The sequence below is a fragment of the Lepus europaeus genome, chromosome 3 (assembly GCF_033115175.1).
Source record: "Lepus europaeus isolate LE1 chromosome 3, mLepTim1.pri, whole genome shotgun sequence".
In the NCBI taxonomy this organism is placed as follows: Eukaryota; Metazoa; Chordata; class Mammalia; order Lagomorpha; family Leporidae; genus Lepus; species Lepus europaeus.
In genome coordinates, this window is record NC_084829.1 from 73,193,486 (window position 1) to 73,217,141 (window position 23,656).

The window sequence follows — 23,656 nt, forward strand, 5'->3', positions numbered from 1 at the left end:
CAATAAGTCTGGAACCCATTCCCCTTCCACCTTGGGAATTCAAAAGAAACAAAAAACTTGTTTTACTTGGTTAGAAAACAGAATTTTGAAGCTAATAGTAAAAGGAATTTGGGCATATCTTGTTGCAATGGTACACATACTCTGCTTTATTACCAGAGCAAACGTTTGCCTTCTATTATCGAGCTTTGGGCTAAGCCCTCATATCTTTTATGAGTTTTCTACAATATCTGACTCAATCTGCACATGCAAGCTGATCCAGAGAATTTGACTGGGAAGGGAAATTATTTCCTTTTCGTGGTGATGGTGAATTTGGACCTAGTGATTACTTTTCTTAGGATGCTGTCACAGTCTCACCTGGCATTGTGTGGGAAGCAGCTATTCTGGGTTAGCTGTGACTGGGAGGTTCCTTGGCAGGAAGCCCTCAGGTTGTTGCAGCTCAGTAAGAAAGTACTTTTGACTTCTAGCCCAATGTTAATTAGCTTGGCTGTGCGCTGTGTTCTAAACTAAAAATCCCTTCAGCATAGCAAAAGCTCTCAGATTGTGAAGGAAGAGGTACACTTGCTCCTTAATTGTTGATGGAGGAAAACTTTAACCTGCATGGATTAGGACTCTACCATAACTTCAGAAAAGTTATTCTATCTGATGTGATTTTAATTTGATTTTTGTAGCCTGTAGGTTGAACTTTATGCTTAAAAACCAAACCAAACCCAAGAAAATGAACTAAGAATGGCTACCTCCATGTTGGTTGGGTTCCTTTACCTGGTTCAACGTTGAGAGAGTGGCCGTCTATTTCTAGATCAAGTTGTCGAGCAGCTGCAAAACGAAAATCCTCCAAGACCCCGTGCACCGCCTTGGTGAGGTTGTATGGCACTGACTTGGAAAACCTCATTTTGCTGTTCACAATCACACTTCCATTTCTGAAGTTAAGTATTTCGAGCTGCTTAAATCCTGTAAGATTGGACTGGAGATATGGAACCAGCTGCAAAAATAAAAGACAGTTTATTCTTAACTGTGTTTTAAGTGCTCAGCTGCTACTAACTCCATTTATACTCACTTTTCAACATCTGAGGCATACATTTCAGTTCTCTTTTGTTTCTGTTAATATTAGTTTTGGCTTTATCATGTGACCAGAACACCACAACTCAATGATCTGTTTGCAGTGATTATGTTTCATGTTTCTACCTCTCTTTCTGTGTATTGAGATGGATGAGCAGTAATTTCATCATTATGATTTGTGACAATGGGTGTTTTCTAAAAATCCAGGCCAATGCTATCAGCAAAGTGACAGTGCTAAGTTCATTTGTTTTTTAAAAAGCTCAAGTAAATAAAAACACATTCCAAATTGTGCCCTGGAGGAGACTGACCCAAGCCTGTGTAAATGAGACAGATATTTGGAAACAGCCAATTTGAAACGAGCTACTGAAATGAACAGCAGTGTATATAGCAGTGCACCTGTCTATGCAGTAAATGTTCCATGGTCAAAACAAATGTAGTGCAGTGGAAATAGTAGGGAACCAGTGGTCAGGAGATGTGGCTGCCAATCCTGGAATTGTCCCTAACTAGCCATGTCACCTTTATCAAGCCACATAACCACTGTGCTGTACCTCAGTGCCTTGTTTTACATTGCAAAGAAGAGCAAAAATTGCTTCCTGAGTACTCGAGTACTCAATTCCAAACTATAATTTAAGAATCTCAAAAGTATGCCTGAGGGCATTGTGCTTCAGGTTTCCACCCTTACCTCTTCTGAGCCACAGCCACCCTTGAGATAATCAGAAAACACCCTTGAGGTTACCAGTGCTACATGATTGAGGAAATGGGGATCCCTGGATGATTGTGGAGCAGAGTTGACCCACTCAAGTGGAAGAGAAATAAACTTACATTGAATTGAAGACACTGCATTCCTGATGCATTCATTATGACAGCGTAGTACGGACCCTGTTTTATATGGCTGGGCTACATTCACTGGGACTCTTTCCCAAGAGTGTTCCAATATTTCTCACCTCATTTGTGTGTGTGTGTGTGTGTGTGTGGTGATTGTGCTGGGGATGACATAGATAAGGTCTTATTTAATAGCAACTTTTCATTTGAGAGATTGGGTTTTATGTGATTTCTAACTTGTATAATTATTCAAGTTATATGAAACATATAATTTTTTCTACTATCAGAAATTCTGCAATCTGTATCATCTATTTCACTTGGCCATGACCGTGTCGAGGTACCACATAGTCATCACTAAGAAGCCTTTGCACCTGAACTCATTCATTTGTCAGGAATATTTTTTCGCTTTGGACCATTTCAAATGATGACAACTTAGGAAAAGTTTGCTCATACTGTTTTAAATTCCAAGTTCAGTACTTGAGTGATTATGTGCTATTCCTAGATAAGAACTATAACAAAATCCTTGGAATAAATTTGTTTCCATGAGGCTGACTGGCAGTGTTTTTCACAGGTGTCCACCACATAACTTATTTCCCTGACTGGATCTGAATCCATATCCCAACTCTAGCTGGATGCTTTCAGCAACAGCTCTGTCAGGGTCTTGTCTCTTCTGACATGCATTGCCCAAGATATCCCGTGATTATATTATAACACAACAACAGCAACGAAAGGGAAGATGAGACACATAGAGAATTGATCATTGTAAGCAGTGCTACTCACCAGTTGTGTGAATCGTTGCTCCAGAGCTTGGTACTCCTGTGAACTTTTGTTGAACAGGTCATTAGAGAAGGGCATGTTAGCCACACGCAAGCTGAAAAATACTACCAGCTCTTGGCCCCTGGTGGCAATGGTCATAGAGCTAGTGGTGACATACTGTGAAACTGGGACAGGTGTGGTCTTTTCTAAGAAATGATCTGGGGTGGAAACAGATCCACTGAGTCCTGGGACCTCAGACAAGGCAGGAGTGTTAGACAGAACCATTGACTCTAGTTGTCCAGTATCTTGGCTGCCTGTACTCAAGCCACTGTCATCTGAAGATGCAGGTGAATGTGAAATTTCCAGAGCCACTTGGCTAATGGCAGGATAATCACTGGTAGGAATTAACAGTGTCCGGTCCATGGACATGTCCACAGTGCTTTGATCAGTCAGAGAAAAGATGCTTGGTGTGGTAAAGAATGGTGGAGTTTCTGATGGAGAGGCAGAAGCCATATCAGGTGGAGACCAAGAGCTATCTATGGAGGAGACTTCTGAGGCCAATTTTTAGATCCATGTATTTGCCAAAGGAGAGAAAACAGAACAGGAAATACAAAGTTAGGCTTAACTTAAGAAAAGATACAGCATTTGCATTGATCATTTAAGTGGTCATGATATATGAAAATGAATGGTTATGAAACTGAAATGGATTTATTTACTTGAAAGTGTGAGGGAGATGGGGCCAGCACTGTGGCGTAGTGGGTGAAGCCACTGCCTGCAGTGCCGGCATCCCATATGGGCACCAGTTCCAGTCCTGGCTGCTCGACTTCCGATCCAGCTCTCTGCTATTGTTAGGTAGGAAGTTAGAAATTAGCCTGTGTGTGTTTCCTGAGGAAACTGGGATCCACAGAAGCCCACTTGGGAAGCAAAGTCCTGCCCATACCCTGATAACGTTCCAGGTTAATGTTCCAGGTGGTCCTAGCCCTTCCCCCAAGGCAGTCTCCCAGGAGAATCTCTCTCCTCAGGACCAAATGGGTTACCTGGCCTGATAAGTATCCTTCCTGCAAGGCGGGCACCCTAGGCCCAGCGGCAGGATGGCCTGCCCCAGTCTAATAATTCTGAGTGGTAAACTTGGGGAGGAAGTATTTTTATTTACACACAAGAAACCCTTTGTCCTGGAGGAGAAGGAGGAGAGGGGAAGAGAAACTGTGGGAGCGAATTGGACCCTTCCCTTATAAGCCCTGAGTCTGAACAAAGGCTGCATGCTCAGCTCTCTGTTCTCTGCTGAGCTGCTCGCCTGGCCCACCAGGTGTATCCTCTCCACGGAACCACGGAACCTCGCTTCCCCCAGTCTAAGTGACTAGGCACTCTCTCTCTGTCCCTTCTGATGGATGCTGTATCCCCAATAAAACCTTGCTACTTTGCTCTCTGTCTCATGCCTGAATTCTTTCTTGCACGAAGACAAGGACCCCATGACTTCTCTCCTGTGACACTATGGTCTGGGAAAGCAGTGGAAGATGGTCCAAGTCCTTGGGCCCCTGCATCCCATGTGGGAGACTGGCAGGAAGCTCCTGGCTTTAGGTCGGCCCAGCTCCAGCTGCTGTGGCCATTTGGAGAGTGAACCAGTGGATGGAAGACTACTTTTTCTCTTCCCTGGCCTCTCTGTAACTCTGCCTTTTGAATAAATAAGTAAAAAAAAAAAAGTAAAAAAAAAGTGAGAGTGCGCGACAGATCTTCTATTCACTGGTTTAGTCTCCAAGTGAACAATTTTTCAATTTGCAAACTTGTATTGAGAATGTGAGTATAGGTGACACATGTAATTCAAACTTTTATATTGATGCTACAATTGTGAAATATTTCATACTATTTAAAACCTTTATGCCCTTTATGCCTTTAAAACTTTTATGCCCTGATAATTTTTACTATTACCCTGCATGGCTTTCTTGTATAAATACACATTGAAGTATTGGAGTTCACTCCCTTTATGGTACAAAATTAAAATCAATACGTATTTATGAACTAAGAGTGTGGTTATATGAAACGTTCAGATAAAGAGATTGAAGGATTATTAAAATACCCCAACAAACCTAAATCCAGAGCCACTGACAATATTTAAGGCATTAGGTGAACAAAACAGGGAGCTTTCTGTTATTACTTCAGTGGCATTTTGGCAAATATGCAGGAAAGCACTGTTGAAATCCAAATGCTAAGCATGATGAATGGACTGTCTGGATGCAGATATCATCTCTGGACTCGCAGTCAGCTAATTTACCACAGTGCAATCACCACAACCGAAACTCCAAGTGATAAACAGCTCTGAAAAGTGGAATCATATTAGTTTTATTACTTTCTTAAAATAAAACCTGCCTGTTGGAGTTATGTCCAGATTTCAGAGAAGTGCTCTCTTTTCTCTGACCTGGAGAGGGTACCCACGTGTATCTACCCATTACTCCCTCAACTGTCAGATATGACACTTCCTGTCATCCAAGATTGCTCTGGATATACACTTAGAGTTTTACTCAATTCTTCATGCCTGTGGACTGAATGCTTGTGTTCCCCTAACACCCACATTTGGAGCAAGCCTTACTCTACCTCCAGAATGGTTGTATGTGAGGGTGGGAACTTTGGGAAGTATTTAAGTTCTGAAGGCAGCGTCTTCCCTAATCAGATCAGTGGCCTTAAGGGAAGAGATGAGAGAGGTGATCTCTGTTTCTGCCATGGGAGGATATAGCAAGAAGGTATCCGCCTGTAAACCGGAAGAAGAGCCCTCACCAGGAACCAGACCTCATCAGCACATCTTGATTTTGGATGTCCTGATCACTAGAATTGTGAGAACTAAATCTCTCTGGTTTAGGTCATACATCTATTTTGTTTTGTTATGGTAGCCTGAACAAAGATATGCATGGAAGGATCTGGAATGAGTAAATTCAAAGGCTTCAGGTGTTATCTGTGAGGTGATTTGATTTCTTTGTGCTAAGGGAAATGAATTTGAATCCATGTTTCTATGATGTGATTTCTGTGCTCCTACAGAAAAGGGTCAAGGAAATCGGAGATAAGCACAATGACAGATGTATGCATTCTGCTCCTGGATCAGCATCTCATCGCTCACCCCCTTCTCACTCTACAGATTTTAATCAGCTTAGCATCGGCTGCTGCATTATGTCAGCAATCAGTAAAAATGAATTTATAACCACCTCTCTTCATAGCATCTTAATATTCTTTATATTCACAATAAGCCTAACCAAGTTATTTCATTGATGGGACAGCTGGCTATTTACATATAAAATACAGGATGCTCATTGGAACACACTTATTTTAAAAGCCACTTTTTTGTTTACCTGAAATTCAGATTTAATGAGACATCTTGTGTTTTTCTTTGAGTCTAGCAGTCCTATTTAAATGTGATTTTTAAAAGCCTCCTACTTTCTTTCAACTCCAAATTGAAGCTACTAAGGCCATGGTCAATTCCTTTTGGGGAAAAAAAAATCCAAATCTTACCACTACTTGTAAGTGCAGTTTACATAATTATGTTTTCATCTGGTTCTCAAGTAAGAATTAGATGTGGCAATGACATGGGCTAATACCAACATCACATTTTTTTTTTTTTACACTATAATAGGGAAGTCAAGTACTGAAACCAAGGTCATCTATTTCATTGGAAAGTATGCAAAATAAAAAGACTCAAAATGCCTGTTGTGCTAGAGTGTGTGGGTGGTTTCTATGGAGGTGCGGTGTGTTTATGTGTATGTGTTGAATCATTAGTGAGAAGCTGGACTGTGGAGTATACAGCAAGTGGCTATTTTGGTCATTTTCTAGGCAGGAGGAATGCTTCAAGGCAGGGCAACAGATGAAATGGTTCACCCCAAAGGAGATGAACTCAAGGGCAATGGAAATTCAAGAGATAAGTCAGCAGGGTGTGAAGAGGGGCACAGAGTTAAGTAGTTCACATGCAGGAAAAGAAGGAAAAAAGATAGGAAAAAAATTAGCGAAGTCTCCAGGAAGATAGCAAGGAGGACTTTTGAAGAAACAGGTATCCCAGGTACAGAAAATATCCCATATGAGTGCTGGTTGGAGTTCCAGCTGCTCCACTTCCAATCCAGTTCCCTGCTAATGTGCCTGGAGACAGAAGAAGATGGTCCAAGTACTTGGGCCCCTCGCACCCATGTGGGAAACCCAGATTGAGTTCTAGGCTCCTGGTCTGCCTGGCTCATTCCCAGCTATTGAGGCCATTTGTATAGGAAACCACGGATGGAAGATTCTCTCTGGCTCTGTAACTCTGCCTTTCAAATAGATCTTGGGGAAAAAAATAAAAGGCAACCACTGAAGATTGCATTTGTCTCTGGGGCTGGTGTTTGGTGCAGCAGTTAAGATGCCCCTTGGGATACTCACACACATATAAAAGTGTCCAGTTGGAGTCCCCACTACTCTGCTTCTAATCCAGCTTCCTGCTAATGTGCACCCTGGGAGACAGCAGGTGATGGCTCAGATACTTGGATTCTTGCCACCCGTGGTGAAGATCTAGATTGAGTTCCTGGTTTCTGGCTTCAGACTGGCATAGCCCTGGGCAGTAAACTAGCAGATAGGATCTCTCTCTCTCTCTCCTCTCTCTCTCTGCCTTTTTAGTAAAGTGAAAAGTAAATGAATTTACAAACACATTGGACAACAGCTATCCAAAAGACCTAGACATCAGTGGTCCAGGTAGAAAGAAAAGGAAGTCTCTGAAAAGTAAAATTGCTAAGTCACCTGAAGTAGAAAAATTAAACTGAAAATTGCAATGGGATGAATATTAAGTAAATAAAGAAAAAAATCAAAGAAATCATTAACTCCAGGAAAAAAGGAAACAGCAAATAGATCAGCTATGACTATGTAGTATGAATACTGAATATAGATTCAATTGTTGTCATAATATCTATATTGGGAGGGCCAGAGGAAACAGAAGGGATGGTGCTTTAAGAAACGTAAATCCTTATCTGGGGCCAGAGCTGTGGCGTAGTGGGTGAGGCTGCTGCCTGCAGTGCCGGCATCCTATATGGGTTCCAGTTCAAGTCCTGGTTGCTCCACTTCCAGTCCAGCTCTCTGCTCTGACCTGGGAAAACAGTAGAAGATGGCCCAAGTCCTTGGGCCCCTGCACCCACGTGGGAGACCCAGAAGAAGCTCCTGGTTCCTGGCTTTAGATCCACACAGTTCTGTCAGCTTTGGCCGTTGCAGTCAATTGGAGAGTGAACCAGTGGATGGAAGTATAAGACCCCTGCTAAAAGTAAGACCCCTGCTAAAAGTAAATATTAAAATAATTCTAGCAAGGGTTAAAAAGTTTGGCTGCTGACAGTAGCCATTCCTTAAGATAACTGTGTCTCCACCTGCCTGCAGAATAACCTTGGGAAACTGCCTTGTGAAACTGCTCTGTGTCTGTGTAACGGTCTCACACGATAACACTTGCAGGAGTCCGGAAAAGAGTTACAATAAGGTTCTGTGACTGAAAGGGCTAATCAAGAGACAAGATGGGGGAACTAAGGTTAACACTAACCAAATTTTTTACTTCTGTATAATGGCTAAGCTTGTAAAACATGTGTTATTTTTAGAGAACAAAGAAGAACGGAAAGTCTCCAACCCCTTATCTTGTGACATACTAAGGTTTTACTGTTCTACTGCCATCCTCGTCCTTGCTTGCTTTAGCTGATAAGAAGAAACTGCCCGCGACCCCCATCCCAAACCTCTTACCTAGCAACCATTAACTTACCCAATAAAATGCTAGTAACCTGTAGCTTGCCCAATAGAGTTGTAACACAATTAAGTATGCTAATGTTGTGGTTTTTAGCTTTAAATACTCTGTAAAGCTATTGTTCGGGCCGCTCTCTCTCTGCACCCTACCAGAGGGTGCTGCTGAGACGGCCAATTTGCAAATGTAATAAACTTTCCTCTTGCCTTTTGCATCGATTGGAGTGGAGTCTGTGTTTCTGGGGTCCGGTTTGTGGGTTTGTGGGACGCCTGCTTAAGGGGTCTTACAGAAGCACTCTCGCACGCGCTCTCTCTCTCTAACTCTTTCAAATTAATAAATGAATCTTAAAAAAAATCCTTACCTATAAGAAAGTCAGTAAATGAAATGTGAAAGTAATTACTCAAAATTACACGTATTAAAATATGTGGAAGAGTGAATTCCAGAAGAAATGGCTTACTGAGCTAAAAGGGGCTGCGTTTGCTGAGAGGAGAGTGCAGAGGTACGAGGCAGCAAAAGCCTGTACTTGTCAGAACACTTTATTATGATTTGACATTTTATGAAAATTAACCTTTTCATTTTGAGATAATTGTAGATTCAAACTCAGTCTTGGCATTGGCTGGCGCTGCAGCTCACTAGGCTAATCCTCCGCCTAGCGGCGCTGGCATACCGGGTTCTAGTCCCGGTCAGGGCACCAGATTCTGTCCCGGTTGCCCCTCTTCCAGGCCAGCTCTCTGCTGTGGCCAGGGAGTGCAGTGGAGGATGGCCAAGTGCTTGGGCCCTGCACCCCATGGGAGACCAGGAGAAGCACCTGGCTCCTGCCATTGGAACAGCGCGGTGCGACGGCCGCAGTGCACCAGCCGCAGCGGCCATTGGAGGGTGAACCAACGGCAAAAGGAAGACCTTTCTCTCTGTCTCTCTCTCCCATTGTCCATTCTGCCTGTCAAAAAAAAAAAAAAAAAAAAAAAAGAAAATTAAAAAAAAAGAAAGAGTGGCATCAAAAAAATGGCAGAGCAAGAAATCAAACTCTTTCCATGAAAATAACACAAATCTGGTAAAAAGTCTTAAAATGTTTTAGAATTCTGGAAACTAACCAAAAGCTTACAGCAATCAGGGGACAGCTTCATTAAGAACAGTTGGCTGAGTCTTGGTAAGGACAGAGAACTTTGTGGCATTTTTAACTTACCCTGTTCTTATTCTCCACTACCCAGCTCAGTGGTAGTCTTGAAAATAGCAGGACTCCTTTCTAGTGCAGGAGCCCAGGGAGCAGAACGGGCCTCTTTCACAAAGAAGTTCAATGATTGTTTTGATCTGTCTTTTGTTGACTTGGCAAGACCAACTCAAAAGACTTGCCTCTCTCTCTCCTAACTAGGACCCCTTCTGAGGCTAACGTGGCTACCTGGGGAAAGTCTGTGTTTTATGTAGGGAAATGTACTAATTGCTGCAGGCAACTGTTAACAGCTGGGTGCACGATAGACTGAAAAAACGGGAGGAAAGGCTGGGGAACAAGTCTTTCAAAAACTGACATTGCTGGGAATTTAGAAGACCACCTTCATGCCCAGGACTGTAGACAAGCTCAGGAAGTACCTGAGGAGGACCTAACTTTCAGTCTTTGCTTAAGCTTCATGTTTAAATTAAAGCAGGCAATGAAGCCTAATAAGGGGTAGCTGTTTTATGGGGTTTCTTTTTGGAGGAGTGAAAGATTTCTGGGGTTGGGTAGTGGTGAATGTTATGCAATGTTGAGAATATACCAAAAGAAATTGACTTTTTTCTGAAAAAAATTAACACAGTATGTTTTACGTTGTGTGAATTTAAGTTTTTTATTTTATTTGAAAGGCAGAGTGACACAGAAGGGTAGAGATAGAGATCTTCCATTTGCTGGTTCATTCCCCAGATTCTGAGAGCAGCCAGGCTGGGCTGAAGCCAGGAGGCAGAAATACATCTGGGTCTCACATGTGAGTGGCAGGGACCCAAGGACTTGAGCCATCACCTGTTGCCTCCAGGGTGCACATTAGCAGGAAATTGAAGCAGAGGCAGGACTCTGTCCCAGGCACTCCAGTAAGGGATGTGGCAACCTAGACAGTGGCTTCACCTGCTGCACCATAATGCCCACTCCTGTTGTGTGAATTTTACCTCAGCAAAGAAAAACAAGACAGACCCTGGATACTCTGAGCTCAGTTTCCTCTAACGGTTGCTTCTTGCTAAACGATAGTGCTATGTCAACCAAGTCAACCATGACCACACAGAAGATTCTCAGCATCACAAGGATTCCATCAGGTCACCCTTTTACAGGCACCTCCATTTCTCTCCCACCAAATTGTCTCCTTAGTACCTGGCAAACACTGATAAGTTTTCCATTTATATAATTTTATCATTTCAAAGTATTACGTAGGTGGGATAAGACTGTAGGTAAGTTTTCAGATTTGCTCTCTTACCCAACACAGCTCTCTGGAGATTCACCCAAATCATGATGTGTATAAATAATGTTTATATTTATAGCTGAAGTAGTACTACATGATGAAAACATTTTATTTATTTATTTGTTTTTGACAGGCAGAGTTAGACAGTGAGAGAGAGAGACAGAGAGAAAGGTCTTCCTTCAGTTGGCTCACACCCCAAATGGCCACTACGGCTGGTGCGCTGCACCGATCCGAAGCAAGGCGCCAGGTGCTTCTTCCTGGTCTCCCATGCGGGTGCAGGGCCCACGCACTTGGGCCATCCTCCACCACCTTTCTGGGCCACAGCAGAGAGCTGGACTGGAAGAGGAGCAACCGGGACAGAATCCGGCGCCGCAACTGGGACTAGAACCTGGGGTGCCGGTGCTGCAGGCGGAGGATTAGCCTAGTGAGCCGCACCGGCCCACCTGTACATCTTACTTGGCAAAATGGCCCTCCCATCTTTTGATCACTTTCTAATCGGATTTTTTTTTACTGTTGAATTTTGAGAATTGTATATATATATATATATTCTAGATATTTGTTCCTTATCAGATACATGGTTTACAAATATTCGTTCCAGTCCTCATTTTTTCTTCTCTTCCTCATAACAGGGTCATTTGCAGAAGTATTATTTCTTCAGGAAGTTTCTAGTTGAGGGAATAGGAGGCAGAAAGGAAACTCACTGTCATGCCACTCCCTATGTCCTAAGGTCCCCATTTGGTCTGCCATTCTCTCTCTACCCTTCAGAGGCTTTCCACACTTGTTTGGTGTATGGTGTCCAGGATGATTCATTGTTTTTGGCAAGAGGATTAGGAAAAAGAAAACCACATGGATGCTCTCTTCCTGGAGGTGGGAATGTATTTGACTTTTAATGATGTCCTTATTTTATTAAACTATAGAATGAATAGAACTGAAGAGAGCCAGACCAATACTGGCAGCTCACTGACAGGAAATCATTACAAAAATTTATGATAAAGTATAAACTTAAGAAATAGATCATAGAAAAGATGATAAATGTAGAAGACAAACAAAAGGGTGCCAACATCTACACTATTTGTGTTCTTAAATAAGAACATCTGGACAATAGATCAATAAAAGTTCTCAAAGCTATGACAGATGATAATTTTGTTTTATTAAAACAAATTTGAATTTGCACTTACTAGCCTCTAGAACTGTGAGAAATAAACGTGTTATTTATATAGTTGCCCATTCTCAATTGTTTTGTTACAGCAGTCTGAAGGAGCTAAGATATCCCTCAAGACAGAAGTGTGGAATCTCAAGAACTGAAATGAAACAAAGCTAAACAAAACACAGCATTTGGTTACCAAGTTAGGAACAGGAAACCACACAGAATTGGCCAAAAAACTGTGCTGTTATCTGCTAGCCCTATGTTAAGACAATGGAGCAAAGTTTTAAGTGAAAGAAAGGGTGAGTCAAGAACTTTACAGTCAGCCACGTTGTCTTTCATGTTTGAAGGGTTACAGGCAGTAAGTTTTTGAGCCCTTTTTTATTTTCATTTTTGTATTTATATAAGGTGAACAAATTTCATATAATTCATATATTTATTACAAAATTCATGTTATTACAGATTTAAGAGCATAATGATACTTCCCACCCTGTCTCCCCTCCTCCTTTCTTCGTTTTAATTGCTTACAGTGACATACTTTCAGTTTATTTTATAATCACAAGCTCAACCCTCCACTAACTAAAGAATTCAACAAGTAGTAAGCAGAAAAATGACTGTTCCTCCAGTGTATAGACAAGGTCTGTAAACAATTAAATCTCAAAATGTCAATTTTGTTGAGCGCTTCTTGAAATAATGACCTAATGTTATATTTCAACCAAACAAGGGAGGAATAAAAACAGAAAACTCAGGAAAGCTATGGTAGAGGTTTGAGGGTGAGACCTAGATGCATTTAAGTACAGAAATCTGTCCTAGAAGCTGTATATGTTGTGGTTGTAGACCTAATTCTAAATGTATAGACCTCAACAATGGTAAAATAGTCAACTAATTACCAAAACTTGGGGTGTGGTGAAGATAGGTGGGCCATCGGTGTTCTCAGATTTTTTTTTTTTTAAGAGCAAATGTTTATTGGGGAAAGCTGACAGACTGGAGGGGAGGAGCGAAGAGGGAAAAAGAGGAAAAGAGGGAGAAGGAGAGTCTAAGAGATCAAGAGACAGATCAGGAGACTGAGAGAAAGAGAGCCATGTGTTCAGCAACAGGTCCTTTTAAAACTTTGCCAGGAGGTGGGCAGGGAAGTAGGAGGAGCAAATCCTATTAGGATGGGGGTTTAGCTGACACTGGTGATTGGGCCATGTGGCCACCTGGTTTCCAGCAATGGTGGCTAGAGCCTAGGATAGTGTCGGGACTGTGCCATTTTACTAACATCCCCCTCTTTTGGTTCTTAGATTTTTGTCTTTGATAGAATTACTTCAGAAATAAAGGCTGGTGCTGTGGCACAGTGGGTGAAGCCCCTGCTTGCAGTGCTGATATCCCATAAGGGCACTGGTTCATGTCTGGGCTGCTCCACTTCCAACCCAGCTCCCTGCTAATGCTCCTGGGAAAGCAGTGGAGGATGCCCCAAGTGCTTGGGCCCCTGCACTCATGTGGGATCTGGAAGAAGCTCCTGGCTTCAACCTGGCATAACCCTGGAGGAATGGACCAGCAGATGGAAGATGTCTTTCTCTTTCTCCCCTCCCTCCCCCATTCTGTAACTTTGCCTTTCAAGTAAATAAGTATTAAAAATAAGAGTTACTGCAGAAATTCTAACAGTGAAACGTGTAGTGCAAAGGCTAATGATTACAAACTAACATTTGAGATGATAGTAACCTTTAGGGATCTTTTGTGACTAAATATCTCATTAGGTAGGGAAATGTTTACAAAATTGATTCATTTCAGTTTTGTTCTATTAAATTGAAGTAAAATCAAGTGTAGTAAACTTTTTGGAATGGTAATACTTTTATAAATATCTCTAATACCTTTGTCTTTTTAAAAATTTTTAATTTATTTGAAAGACAGGAAAACAGGGTGAGTGAGCTCTGCCATCTGGGGGTTTACTCCCCAAATGCCTACAAGATCTGGGGCTGGGTCAGGCCTGAGCGGGGAGCCTGGAGCTCAATCTGGTTCTCCCACATGGATGGCAGGGATTCAACTGCTTGGCCATCACCAGTACCTCCCAGCATGTGCATTAGTCAGAAGCTGGAATCAGCAGTGGGCTAGGATGGAAACCCAGGTGCTGTGATATGGGGTGACAGTGTCCCAAGCAGTGTCTCATCTCCTGGGCCAAATGCCCTCTTCTCTTTTTAAGTACTAAATATGTCTGTAATGAGAGACATAATTATTTTCAAAATTTTAAAATTTATATAAGGGAGTAATTTAGTTCTGACCAGGAAAATTTTAGCAGCATTATTTTATTTTTTTTGTATTTTTCTCAATTTAACATTTAGAATAACTAATATGAATCACTTTTTGGAAAATAATGGTAATGATTATTTTTTAAAGGGGAAGGAACAAAATTTCAGGAGGAATAATTGACAAAATCTATTGTATAACATGGTAACTATAGTGCATAACAACGTATTAGTGTATTTTGAAAATCGCTGAGCTGATTTTAAGTGCTCTCATCATAATGCATGAGTATGTGAGGTCATACATTAATTGCTGTAGTCCCTCCACAATGTACAAATTTTAAAACATGTATATACAATTTTTATCTGTTAATTAAAAATAGCTCCTTGGTTATTTGGGATAAATGCAAAATTTTAAATGTATCTACATATTAAGTAAAGGACTTGAGCAGAGCCACACATTTAATAACATTTAATGTTATTAATAACATTAAAATAATATCTAGAGTAAAACTGAAACAATAAATTTAATTCCTAAATCCTGGAGGACTTTGTTGTAGTTTATTACTATTTTACTTAGGTGTTTCTATGAAGTTAAAATTCACTCTTAGAGTCTGGGGAGGCAGGATTAAGAAAGGCATGGGAGGAAACCAATATTTATTTGGCATCTGTAAAATTCTCGGCATTGAAAAAGAATATTAAAAAAAAACCCATTTATTTCAATCCACTGTGTAAGCTCCCAACTGATGATACACTCTATACTTCCTATTTGATGTGAATAATTGGAGTACTTGAACTATATGTCTAATTGTGTCTTTCCTTAGAGATTAAAATGGGCAATTAAGAGAGATAGCCCAAGGCTGTCAGGATGGGTGTCCCTTTGACAAATGCTCATTATTGGAGTGAAATATTCATGTCTATTTTTTTTAACTTGCTGAATTTTCCTCTTCTTAAACCATAATCAAAGCACATTTTCCAGTCTGTTTTGTTACACTTTTCTCCTACTGAACAAAAATGCTGAATCTGAAATCTTATTTGACTTTAATGCCGGCTCATAAAGTACTATAAAAACTTCAGAGCTCAGAGCCATATCACACCTTATCACTTCATATCTTTATTTTGAAAAACATGATCTCTACTTGCTTTCAATTTAGAATTGGCCTGATGTAAGAAAAATTGGAAAAGAACTCACCTACAAGTGTGTCTTTCTCTGTTTTGTTCATGGCTTTAGTACAATTTGTGATTGTAGTCTCTGAAGAAATGAACATTTTCGGACAAATAAAGTAATTGTGACATGGATTTGACATCTAATGTAGCTTTTAATAGCATGGTCATGAATCAATGCTTGATATTTCTGAATTATTTATGCCAGTATTGAAAAAGTTGTGTTTTTATCTCCAGTTTACAAAGCAAAGTGGCATATTCTTAATAATTTCATATGTGCCTAAAAATAAGAAAGATTAAAATTGTGAATTTGGGATCACGTGAGGCACACAAAACATGATATGATAGCCACCCTCTTATTTGGCCATTGATGACTCCTCTCCTATGATGGCCTGTTACCCTTTCCACACTAATGGGACTGATTTCCATTACATCATGGATGGTCCTGGGGCTAGGTCATAAAATTCTTCCACCTTACTCTCCTAGATCAATAGTTCTGGAAGAAGTCAGCTTCTTGTTGAAAGAATATTCAAACAGCCTTGTGAAGATGCCCGTTTTAGAATCATTTGAGGCTTTCTTCTAAGCAGTTTGCTAGTTATATAAGTCTGCTTGGAAGTGGACCCATTGGGCCCTGTCAAGATTATCGCCTTTGCTGACATCTTTTTAATCTTTTTAGACATATCATTGTAAAAAATTTATGGCTGATGGTGCTGTGGTGTAGTGGGTTATGCCGCTGCTTGAGACATCAGCATCCCATATGGAAACTGATTCATGGCCCAGCTGCTCTACTTCTTCTTCTTCTTTTTTTTTTTTTTTTTGACAGGCAGAGTGGATAGTGAGAGAGAGAAACAGAGGGAAAGGTCTTCCTTTTTGCCGTTGGTTCACCCTCCAATGGCCGCTGCGGCTGGCGCATCGCGCTGATCCGAAGCCAGGAGCCAGGTGCTTCTCCTGGTCTCCCATGCAGGTGCAGGGCCCAAGGACTTGGGCCATCCTCCACTGCCTTCCCGGGCCATAGCAGAGAGCTGGCCTGGAAGAGGGGCAACCGGGATAGAATCCAGCGCCCCAACCGGGACTAGAACCCGGTGTGCCGGTGCCGCAAGGCGGAGGATTAGCCTGTTAAGCCACGGCGCCGGCCTAAGCTGCTCTACTTCTAATCCTGCTAATATGCGTGGGAAAGAAGTGGGAAGATGGCTCAAGTATCTGGGCCCCTGTTACCCACATGGGAGATCTGGATGAAACTCCTGGCTCCTAGCTTTGGCCTGGCCTAGCCCCAGCCATTGTGGTCATTTGAGGAGTGAATCAGCAGATGGAGTATCTCTTTGTCTGCCTCTGTCTCTGTCTCTTTGTTGCCTCTCTGTAACTCTGCCTTTCAGATAAATAAGCCTTTAACATTTTTTATTAAGTCATTTATTTTTCATTTCCTTTCACTTCATTTGCGAGCAAGAGAGAGAAAGAGATCTTTCATTCTCTGGTTGTCTCCCCGAAAGACCAAAATAGGCGAGGCTGAGCCAGGCCAAAGCCAAGAGCTAGGAACTCAATCCAGGTCCCTCATGTGGGCAACAGGGACCCAACTATATGAACCATCATCGCTGCCTCCCAGGGCGTGAATTAGCAGGAAGCTGGAGTCAGAAACAGAGCTAGTTACACGTAGGCATTGAGACAAATGTGCGTGCTTTATTGATGTTTTGGCTATAATGTTAGGAGAGACTCTAAGCCAGAATTGCCAAGCTAAGTCAAACCTAGATTTCCAATCTACAGAAAATGGGAGAGATCCTAAGTGTTTATTGCTGTTTTAAGGCACTGAATTTTACTTGCAGCAGAGGTGACCACCATACACATAACCCTTGTATTACAGGGTTTTGAGTCTGCCAATCTCTATTTCTGACTTTCATCAAAATATCATAATAAAACTGACTTTTGGCTTAGAATAGTTATTTTAAAATTATCATTTTTTATCTTACAAGGATGAATAACTTACATAAATATGCTGAAATGAATGTTTTATCAGTATTATGATCTTCAGTGGGGGTTTGAGATATCTGTCTCCTATTTAAACAGAAGCTTTTATTTTATTTGAAGATTTACTTATTTGAAAGAATGACAAGGTGGGTGGGTAGAGAGAAAAAAGGAATATTCCTTCCTCAAATGGCTGCAACAGCAAGGTCTGGGCCAGGCTGAAGCCAGTGTCCAGGAATACCATCCTGGTCTCCGACATGGGTAGTAGGAACCCAAGCACTTGGGCTAAGTTCAGCTGCCTTCCCAGGCACAATTAGCAGGAAGTCTGGATGAGAAGCAAAGCACCCAGGACTTGATCAGAACTCTGAAATAGGATGCCAGCATCATAGGTGTCAGCTTAAACCTCTGAGCCACAATGGCAGCTCCTAGAGAAGCTTTCAGTAATAAGAAGACTGGGATAGGAGAGAGAGAGAGGGAGAGGGGAAGAGAGGGAGAGGGGGGAGCAGGTAGGAGGCAGAGGGAGGGAGGGGGAAGGAGGGGGCGGGGGGAGGGAGAGAGAGAGATTCTAACATTGTTTACCACTCCGACCTAATCTAGTTAAAAACGGGCAATCTCTATGCCTGGGACTCCCTACTCAGTAAACCTAGTACATCCATTTTATAACAAATATTCTACAATGTTCCCTTTTTGATTCTGAAATGAGATTAGTCAACAATATAGCCAAGGGACCAGTGTTGGGGCACAGTGGGAAAAGCCACTGTCTGTGATGAGGGCATCTCATATGGGTGCTGTTCCTCGCTCAACTGCTCTACTTCCGATACAGCTCCCCGCTAATGGCCTGGGAAAGCAGCAGAAGATGGACCAAATGTTTGGGCTCCTGCAACTCATTAAGGAGATCCAGGTGAAGTCCCTGGCCCCTGGCTTTAGCCTCAGCCAGCTCTGGCCATTGTGTCCACTTAGGGAGTGAACCAGCAGATGGATGATCTCTTCTGTCTGTCTCTTCCTGTAACTCTTACTTTCAAATAAATAATATTTTATAGAATATAGCCTAGCTAATACACATTTTCAAAATGCATTTTTCTACTGTAATGAAAAGGAGAAATAAAGGAAAAAGAATTTATAATAATATGTATTTAAAAAGGCATTATAACATCATAAGACATAAAGTAGGCGGATCTTTGTACTTGTATGCAAACATCTACAAAGAGTACTGTGGATTTCATAGCTATAAATACAGATGTTGTTGTATTGGCAATATTAATGTCATGATCTCCACTGTCCTAACAGAAGTGATTTTCTGTAATGGTTAATTCTTAGTGAAGTTCAAACAAATAAGGCACTCTCCCCTTTGTTTATACATTAGTTGTACTTCTAGAAAATTCAGATGTATTTAAAATTTTGCAAAGCATACTTTGTAAATTATACTTACTTAAAAGAAGGAATAGCAGGAAACAATGTAAAAGACTAAGTGTCCCATAGTTGTAGGATACTCATAGTAAGGCAAATTATTCTTACATATAGAAATGCAAAGGATTTTCCTTAAGGGGAATATAATTGACTGGTTTTGCATCTTTTTTTTAGATTTATTTCTTCATTTCTGATGGCTGATTTTGTGTTATTTGAATTCTCACTTGAATTGGTTATAACATCTTTCTTTCCATTAATTAGTTGGTTGAATGTAACCTCTGGCATATGCTTATTTTGTAATTTTGTGAGAGTCAGGATTTTATCTTTTAATAAAGTTTTGCTTTAACAGGGCTTAAAGCCTAGGCTTGGAAATTTATAGTTTTCACATATATTAATGAATGTCTGGCAAGATACACAAGTCTCGTTGGCAGCAGATGAATTCTTTGAGGTGCAGTATTGCTCTGCGTATTACAGAAGTACCCTTTCTAGCACTTACTGGCAGTGCACTCCCACGATTGCAGCAAAGTTCTCCAGCACTCGGCCAGTTTGGAAGACGGATCTATATGAGAATTGCTGCTTGCAATGTGCAACTTCACCTGAGTTCTCTCAGAAAATACCTGCAGCTAAGCATCCTCTGCTCGTCCTCTTTAGTTTTCTGAAATCTTCTCATTCATTTGTTATTGTTTTTGAGAAGGAAAGAGTAACTGTAAGAACCACTCTTCCTCACAGGACTTAGGAAGACTTCTCACTGTCCACTCTTGTCCTGGCTCCCTTCAGACCAATGGATAGCTCCCTGGTTTCCCGGCCTCTGAAGACCCAGCCTAATTCTTTGAGACTGTCTTCATTAATGAACATTCTCCCTATTACTATGGTGTGAACAAAATTGTGCCCATTCTAAATTTTCTGGTACATTTTATTTTTCACACTGTTTGAGTTCTAACTTTACCAAATTATATACATTCTTCATTCTTGTAATCAATCATTCTTCAAACATTAATTGAACGTTAATTAATTGAACATTAAATGAACATTAATTTATGTCAGAATAAAGTGATAATTTAAACCAATTGCTATAGCTGTAGCTGCTAGACTTCATTCAAGGACTACAACAACAAACCAATAGAAAATGTTCAGTTAATCTAATGATCATTTTTATGGAGAATCAGTGGAATTAGTATCTAATAGTTTGCCAGAATCTTTTCTTTTTTTCCTTAAGATTGAGCTTTCTGTATATTCAGGAGAAGCATGGAAGAAGAGAATAACAGCACTGGAGTTGGAATATTTGAATATTTGATCCAATTCTGGTTTCACTTCACACATTCATTCATTTAACAAATACTTATTGCATACTGATTGTGTACCGAGTATTTCACTAGATCATCCTAACAGCTTTCATTTTTTCAGTACTTGGTACATACCACACACATTTCTAAGCATTATACATGTATTAACTCAGTCTCCATAAGAACTCTGAGAGAAACACTATATGACCATTTCACAGATAGAAAACTGAGGCATGGAGAGAGGTTAAGAGATATGCCCAGCTGGTGCCGCGGCTCAATAGGCTAATCCTCTGCCTTGCGGCGCTGGCACACCAGGTTCTAGTCCCGGTCGGGGCACCAGATTCTGTCCCGGTTGCCCCTCTTCCAGGCCAGCTCTCTGCTATGGCCCAGGAGTGCAGTGGAGGATGGCCCAAGTGCTTGGGCCCTGCACCCGCATGGGAGACCAGGAGAAGCACCTGGCTCCCGGCTTCGGATCAGCGCGATGCGCTGGTCGCAGAGCGCCGGCCGCGGTGAAAAAAAAAAAAAGAGATATGCCCAACGTTTCAAGTGGCTAGGTTAGGATTCGAATATACATTCAGACTCCAGAATTTACTTCACAGATGAGGCCTGAGTGATGAACAGACCTAGGCTTTGTCTTCAGGGAACTTCAAGCATTACCTACCTAACTGTCAGTGTGCCAAGTGCTGTCAAAGAGGACACCTATGGTACTTTGGGAGGCATAAACTCTCCTTGGCTGATCGTTCTGCATTTGTGAAATGAAGCTGATAACACCTGCTCTGCCTGCTTTAGGGATGTGGGGAGGAGCAAAGTCAAATATGATATAAGACAGCAGAAATTACCAAGTGAAATTATTTATATTTTGAGGAGCTACAAGCTGTGCTCATTTGTAGAAATCAAACTAATGTATGCAGGATATACCAGTTTGACTTCAAGAGGGAGTCTTTTCAGAGAATGACCTCAAACAGTTTTGACTCTGAATGGCAGAGATCAAAGCAAGAGCTGTTTTTAGGATCCTGCAAACATTTTATACAAATTTGGAAAATTGTTTACCTCACAAAGTTTCCATAAGAACATGATTAAAAACACTAAAGGTATGTTTAATGAGGGTTTTCTTAACTGCAACAAATATTCAATAGTTTAAATGAACAAAAGGTTGATTTAAAAGTCAAAGATATTTCAGATGATGTTTAGAGACTTGGTTTTACGCTGAGTTGTTTTTCTACCAGTAATTGAAAGAAATGCACTGTGAGTAAAACTTTTAGACAGATGATTCATGTTCTTTGGGGATGGTAGGAAGTTGTGGAATCACAAGTGGATCAGATCTGAATGGGAGTCTACAGGTCCTGGAAGGTGCTTATGCCAGGAAGGTCAGCTCTCTGAGTGCGTTGCCTGGGTCTTCCTTAGGTAGCACCATACTTGGAACACTTTGCAATGTGCCCAGTACGGATTCCTGATTGGTCTGTGAATAGAAATTCAGTCAGGGGTCCATTAGTGGTGGCCAGTTGTTGGCAATTGCCGAGTTCCTGGAGCAGACCAAGAAGATGTGAGATGAAACAGACAAGAGAACCTGGCTAAGTCCTAAGCATAACTGGAATAAAATGACTTCTGTTCAAAGTGTATGTCTTATGCCCTTAAAATTTTTGTGTCAGAAAATATTGCAAAAGATTTTGAAATGCTTGTAAAAGATGATTGAGGGTCTTTTCACACACATGCTGACACATCACCTAACAGATCTTAGGGGTTGTGTAATTTCAGAGGATTCTGTGCTTTTTGTTGTCTCTTAGTGAGCTATTTTACAGCTCCATAAGGCATAGAAAACTGATGGTAATGCAAATAATTTTAGTCCAAAGAGATGTGGATGAATTTTGTCTGAAGGAGGTGCCATTGAACTTCCCCTTGTGGAAGTGACAATTCCTACGTGATGTTTAGTCATTGGGTGGATTTGGACCAGTTTTGCATCAACTTACAAATTTGGTCAGCATTCCTGGTTACCTACATCAGAAGTTGGCAAATTTTTTTCAAAAAGGCCAAATAATATATATCTTAGGCTGTATAGGCTATGTGGTCTGTATTACAAATATTCAATGTATGCTACAGCTCTGAAATTGCTGTAGACTGCATGTAAATGAATGGGCATGACTTTACTCCAATACAACTTTATTTGTGGGTTTGAAATTAAGTAAAATTTCCACATGACACAAAGTTTTATAGTTCTTATGATTTTTTCAACAACAGAGAAATGTGAGCAACATACTTAGTTTGCAGGCTGAAAAAACATGTAGGAAGCTGGATTTGATGCTTAGGAGCTACAGTTGGTTGATCCCTAGCTGATATTTAGTTTATACTTTGGATTCTCCTTTGAACCAATGGTAGCATCTTTTTGGCTTCTCATTAACTTTTGAGGTAAATAAAATCTTTAACTGGTGTTCATTTTGTATCTGAGTGACAGTAATGATATTTTTCCTCTTCAAAAAATTATTCTTTAACATTTTCCAAGGGCAGTTAATGCAAGTCATTTGGGGGTATTTGGAGACCATGAATTAAAATGCTGGGAAATATTCAGAACATCATTGATCCTGGGTTTTTCTGCAAAGGAATGAAAGTAGGACCTCAGGGGAGAACCTCTATTGGGTATGTTTGAAAAGCTTTCTAGGTGATTCTAACATGCAGCCAGGATTTCAAAAAGTGGTATATGTATTTTTTTTTAATTGAAGGGAACAAGTATTTAGGCTAATGATAGATACCCACCTCTCATATTAAAGTTCCTGGATTCAAAACCTGGCTCTGAACTCTGACTCTGGCTTCTTGCTAATGCAGACCCTGGGAGGCAGTGATGATGGCTCAAGTCATTGGTGTCCTGCCACTCCTGTAGGAAAATTGGGCCCAACCCTTGCTATTGCAGGAGAGAGTAATAGATGGGAACATTGTCTGTCTCTCAAATGTTTTTTGTATATCAAAGGCAAGCTATTTTAAGATATAAAATATGCACTGAAATTGTATAGGACTTCTCTGACATTTTTGATGTGTGTAATATTCTTTCACTTTTTGAAGCATAACAGAGAACCAATTCTATGAAAGAAGATTTAAATTTCATTTAATTTCTTACTGTTTTCCTAATTGCTTAGAATTTGGCAAGTTAAGAGAATTGCTAAAGACTGAAACATACATTTTTTAAATTTAAACCTTCACTACACAAAGAATTGGAGGTGGATTACAGGTTGAGCAGTGCTAATGACAGACTGTAATGTGTTATGAATTTCTACTTCCTCTGAGCATTGTTAGTCTTAGGATGGGAAGTCTTGGAGGGCCTTTTTTGGTTAAAGAATTATTTATTTACTTTGAAAGAATTACAGAGAAAGGGAGAGAGAGAATGAGAGATCTTCCATTTGTTGGTTCACTCCCCAGATGGCTGCAATAGCCAGTGTTGGGCCAGGCCAAAGCCAGGAACTTGTTTTGAGTGAGTTCATGGAACATTCACTAAGTGTGTTGGCTTGGCTACAAAATACCAAGTAATTTTATTCTTTGAAAAGAAATATAATTTTATGTTACAAAATGTTTCCATCTCTTTTATCCATTATAATCTACAAAGATTTTAATAAATATTACAAGATATTTATATACAAATTTGTAATTTATTTTTCATAACAACAAATCTTTTGCATTACTTAAGTCAGTACCAGTTCCCTAAATACTCATACATACAAACCTTTGTTGTG

At 40.7% G+C, this 23,656-nt stretch overlaps 1 protein-coding gene across 1 annotated transcript in view; it reads right to left on the reverse strand.

The window, feature by feature from the left end:
* IMPG1 (interphotoreceptor matrix proteoglycan 1) overlaps positions 1-23,656 on the reverse strand; it is a 137,513-nt gene that overhangs the window by 23,610 nt on the left and 90,247 nt on the right. Inside the window, exons 13-14 of the mRNA XM_062187581.1 lie at positions 2,659-3,170; positions 760-979 (exon numbers count right to left, since the gene is read on the reverse strand). Of these exons, the coding sequence (XP_062043565.1) occupies positions 760-979; positions 2,659-3,170 (732 nt within the window). The remainder of the gene's footprint in view (positions 1-759; positions 980-2,658; positions 3,171-23,656) is intronic.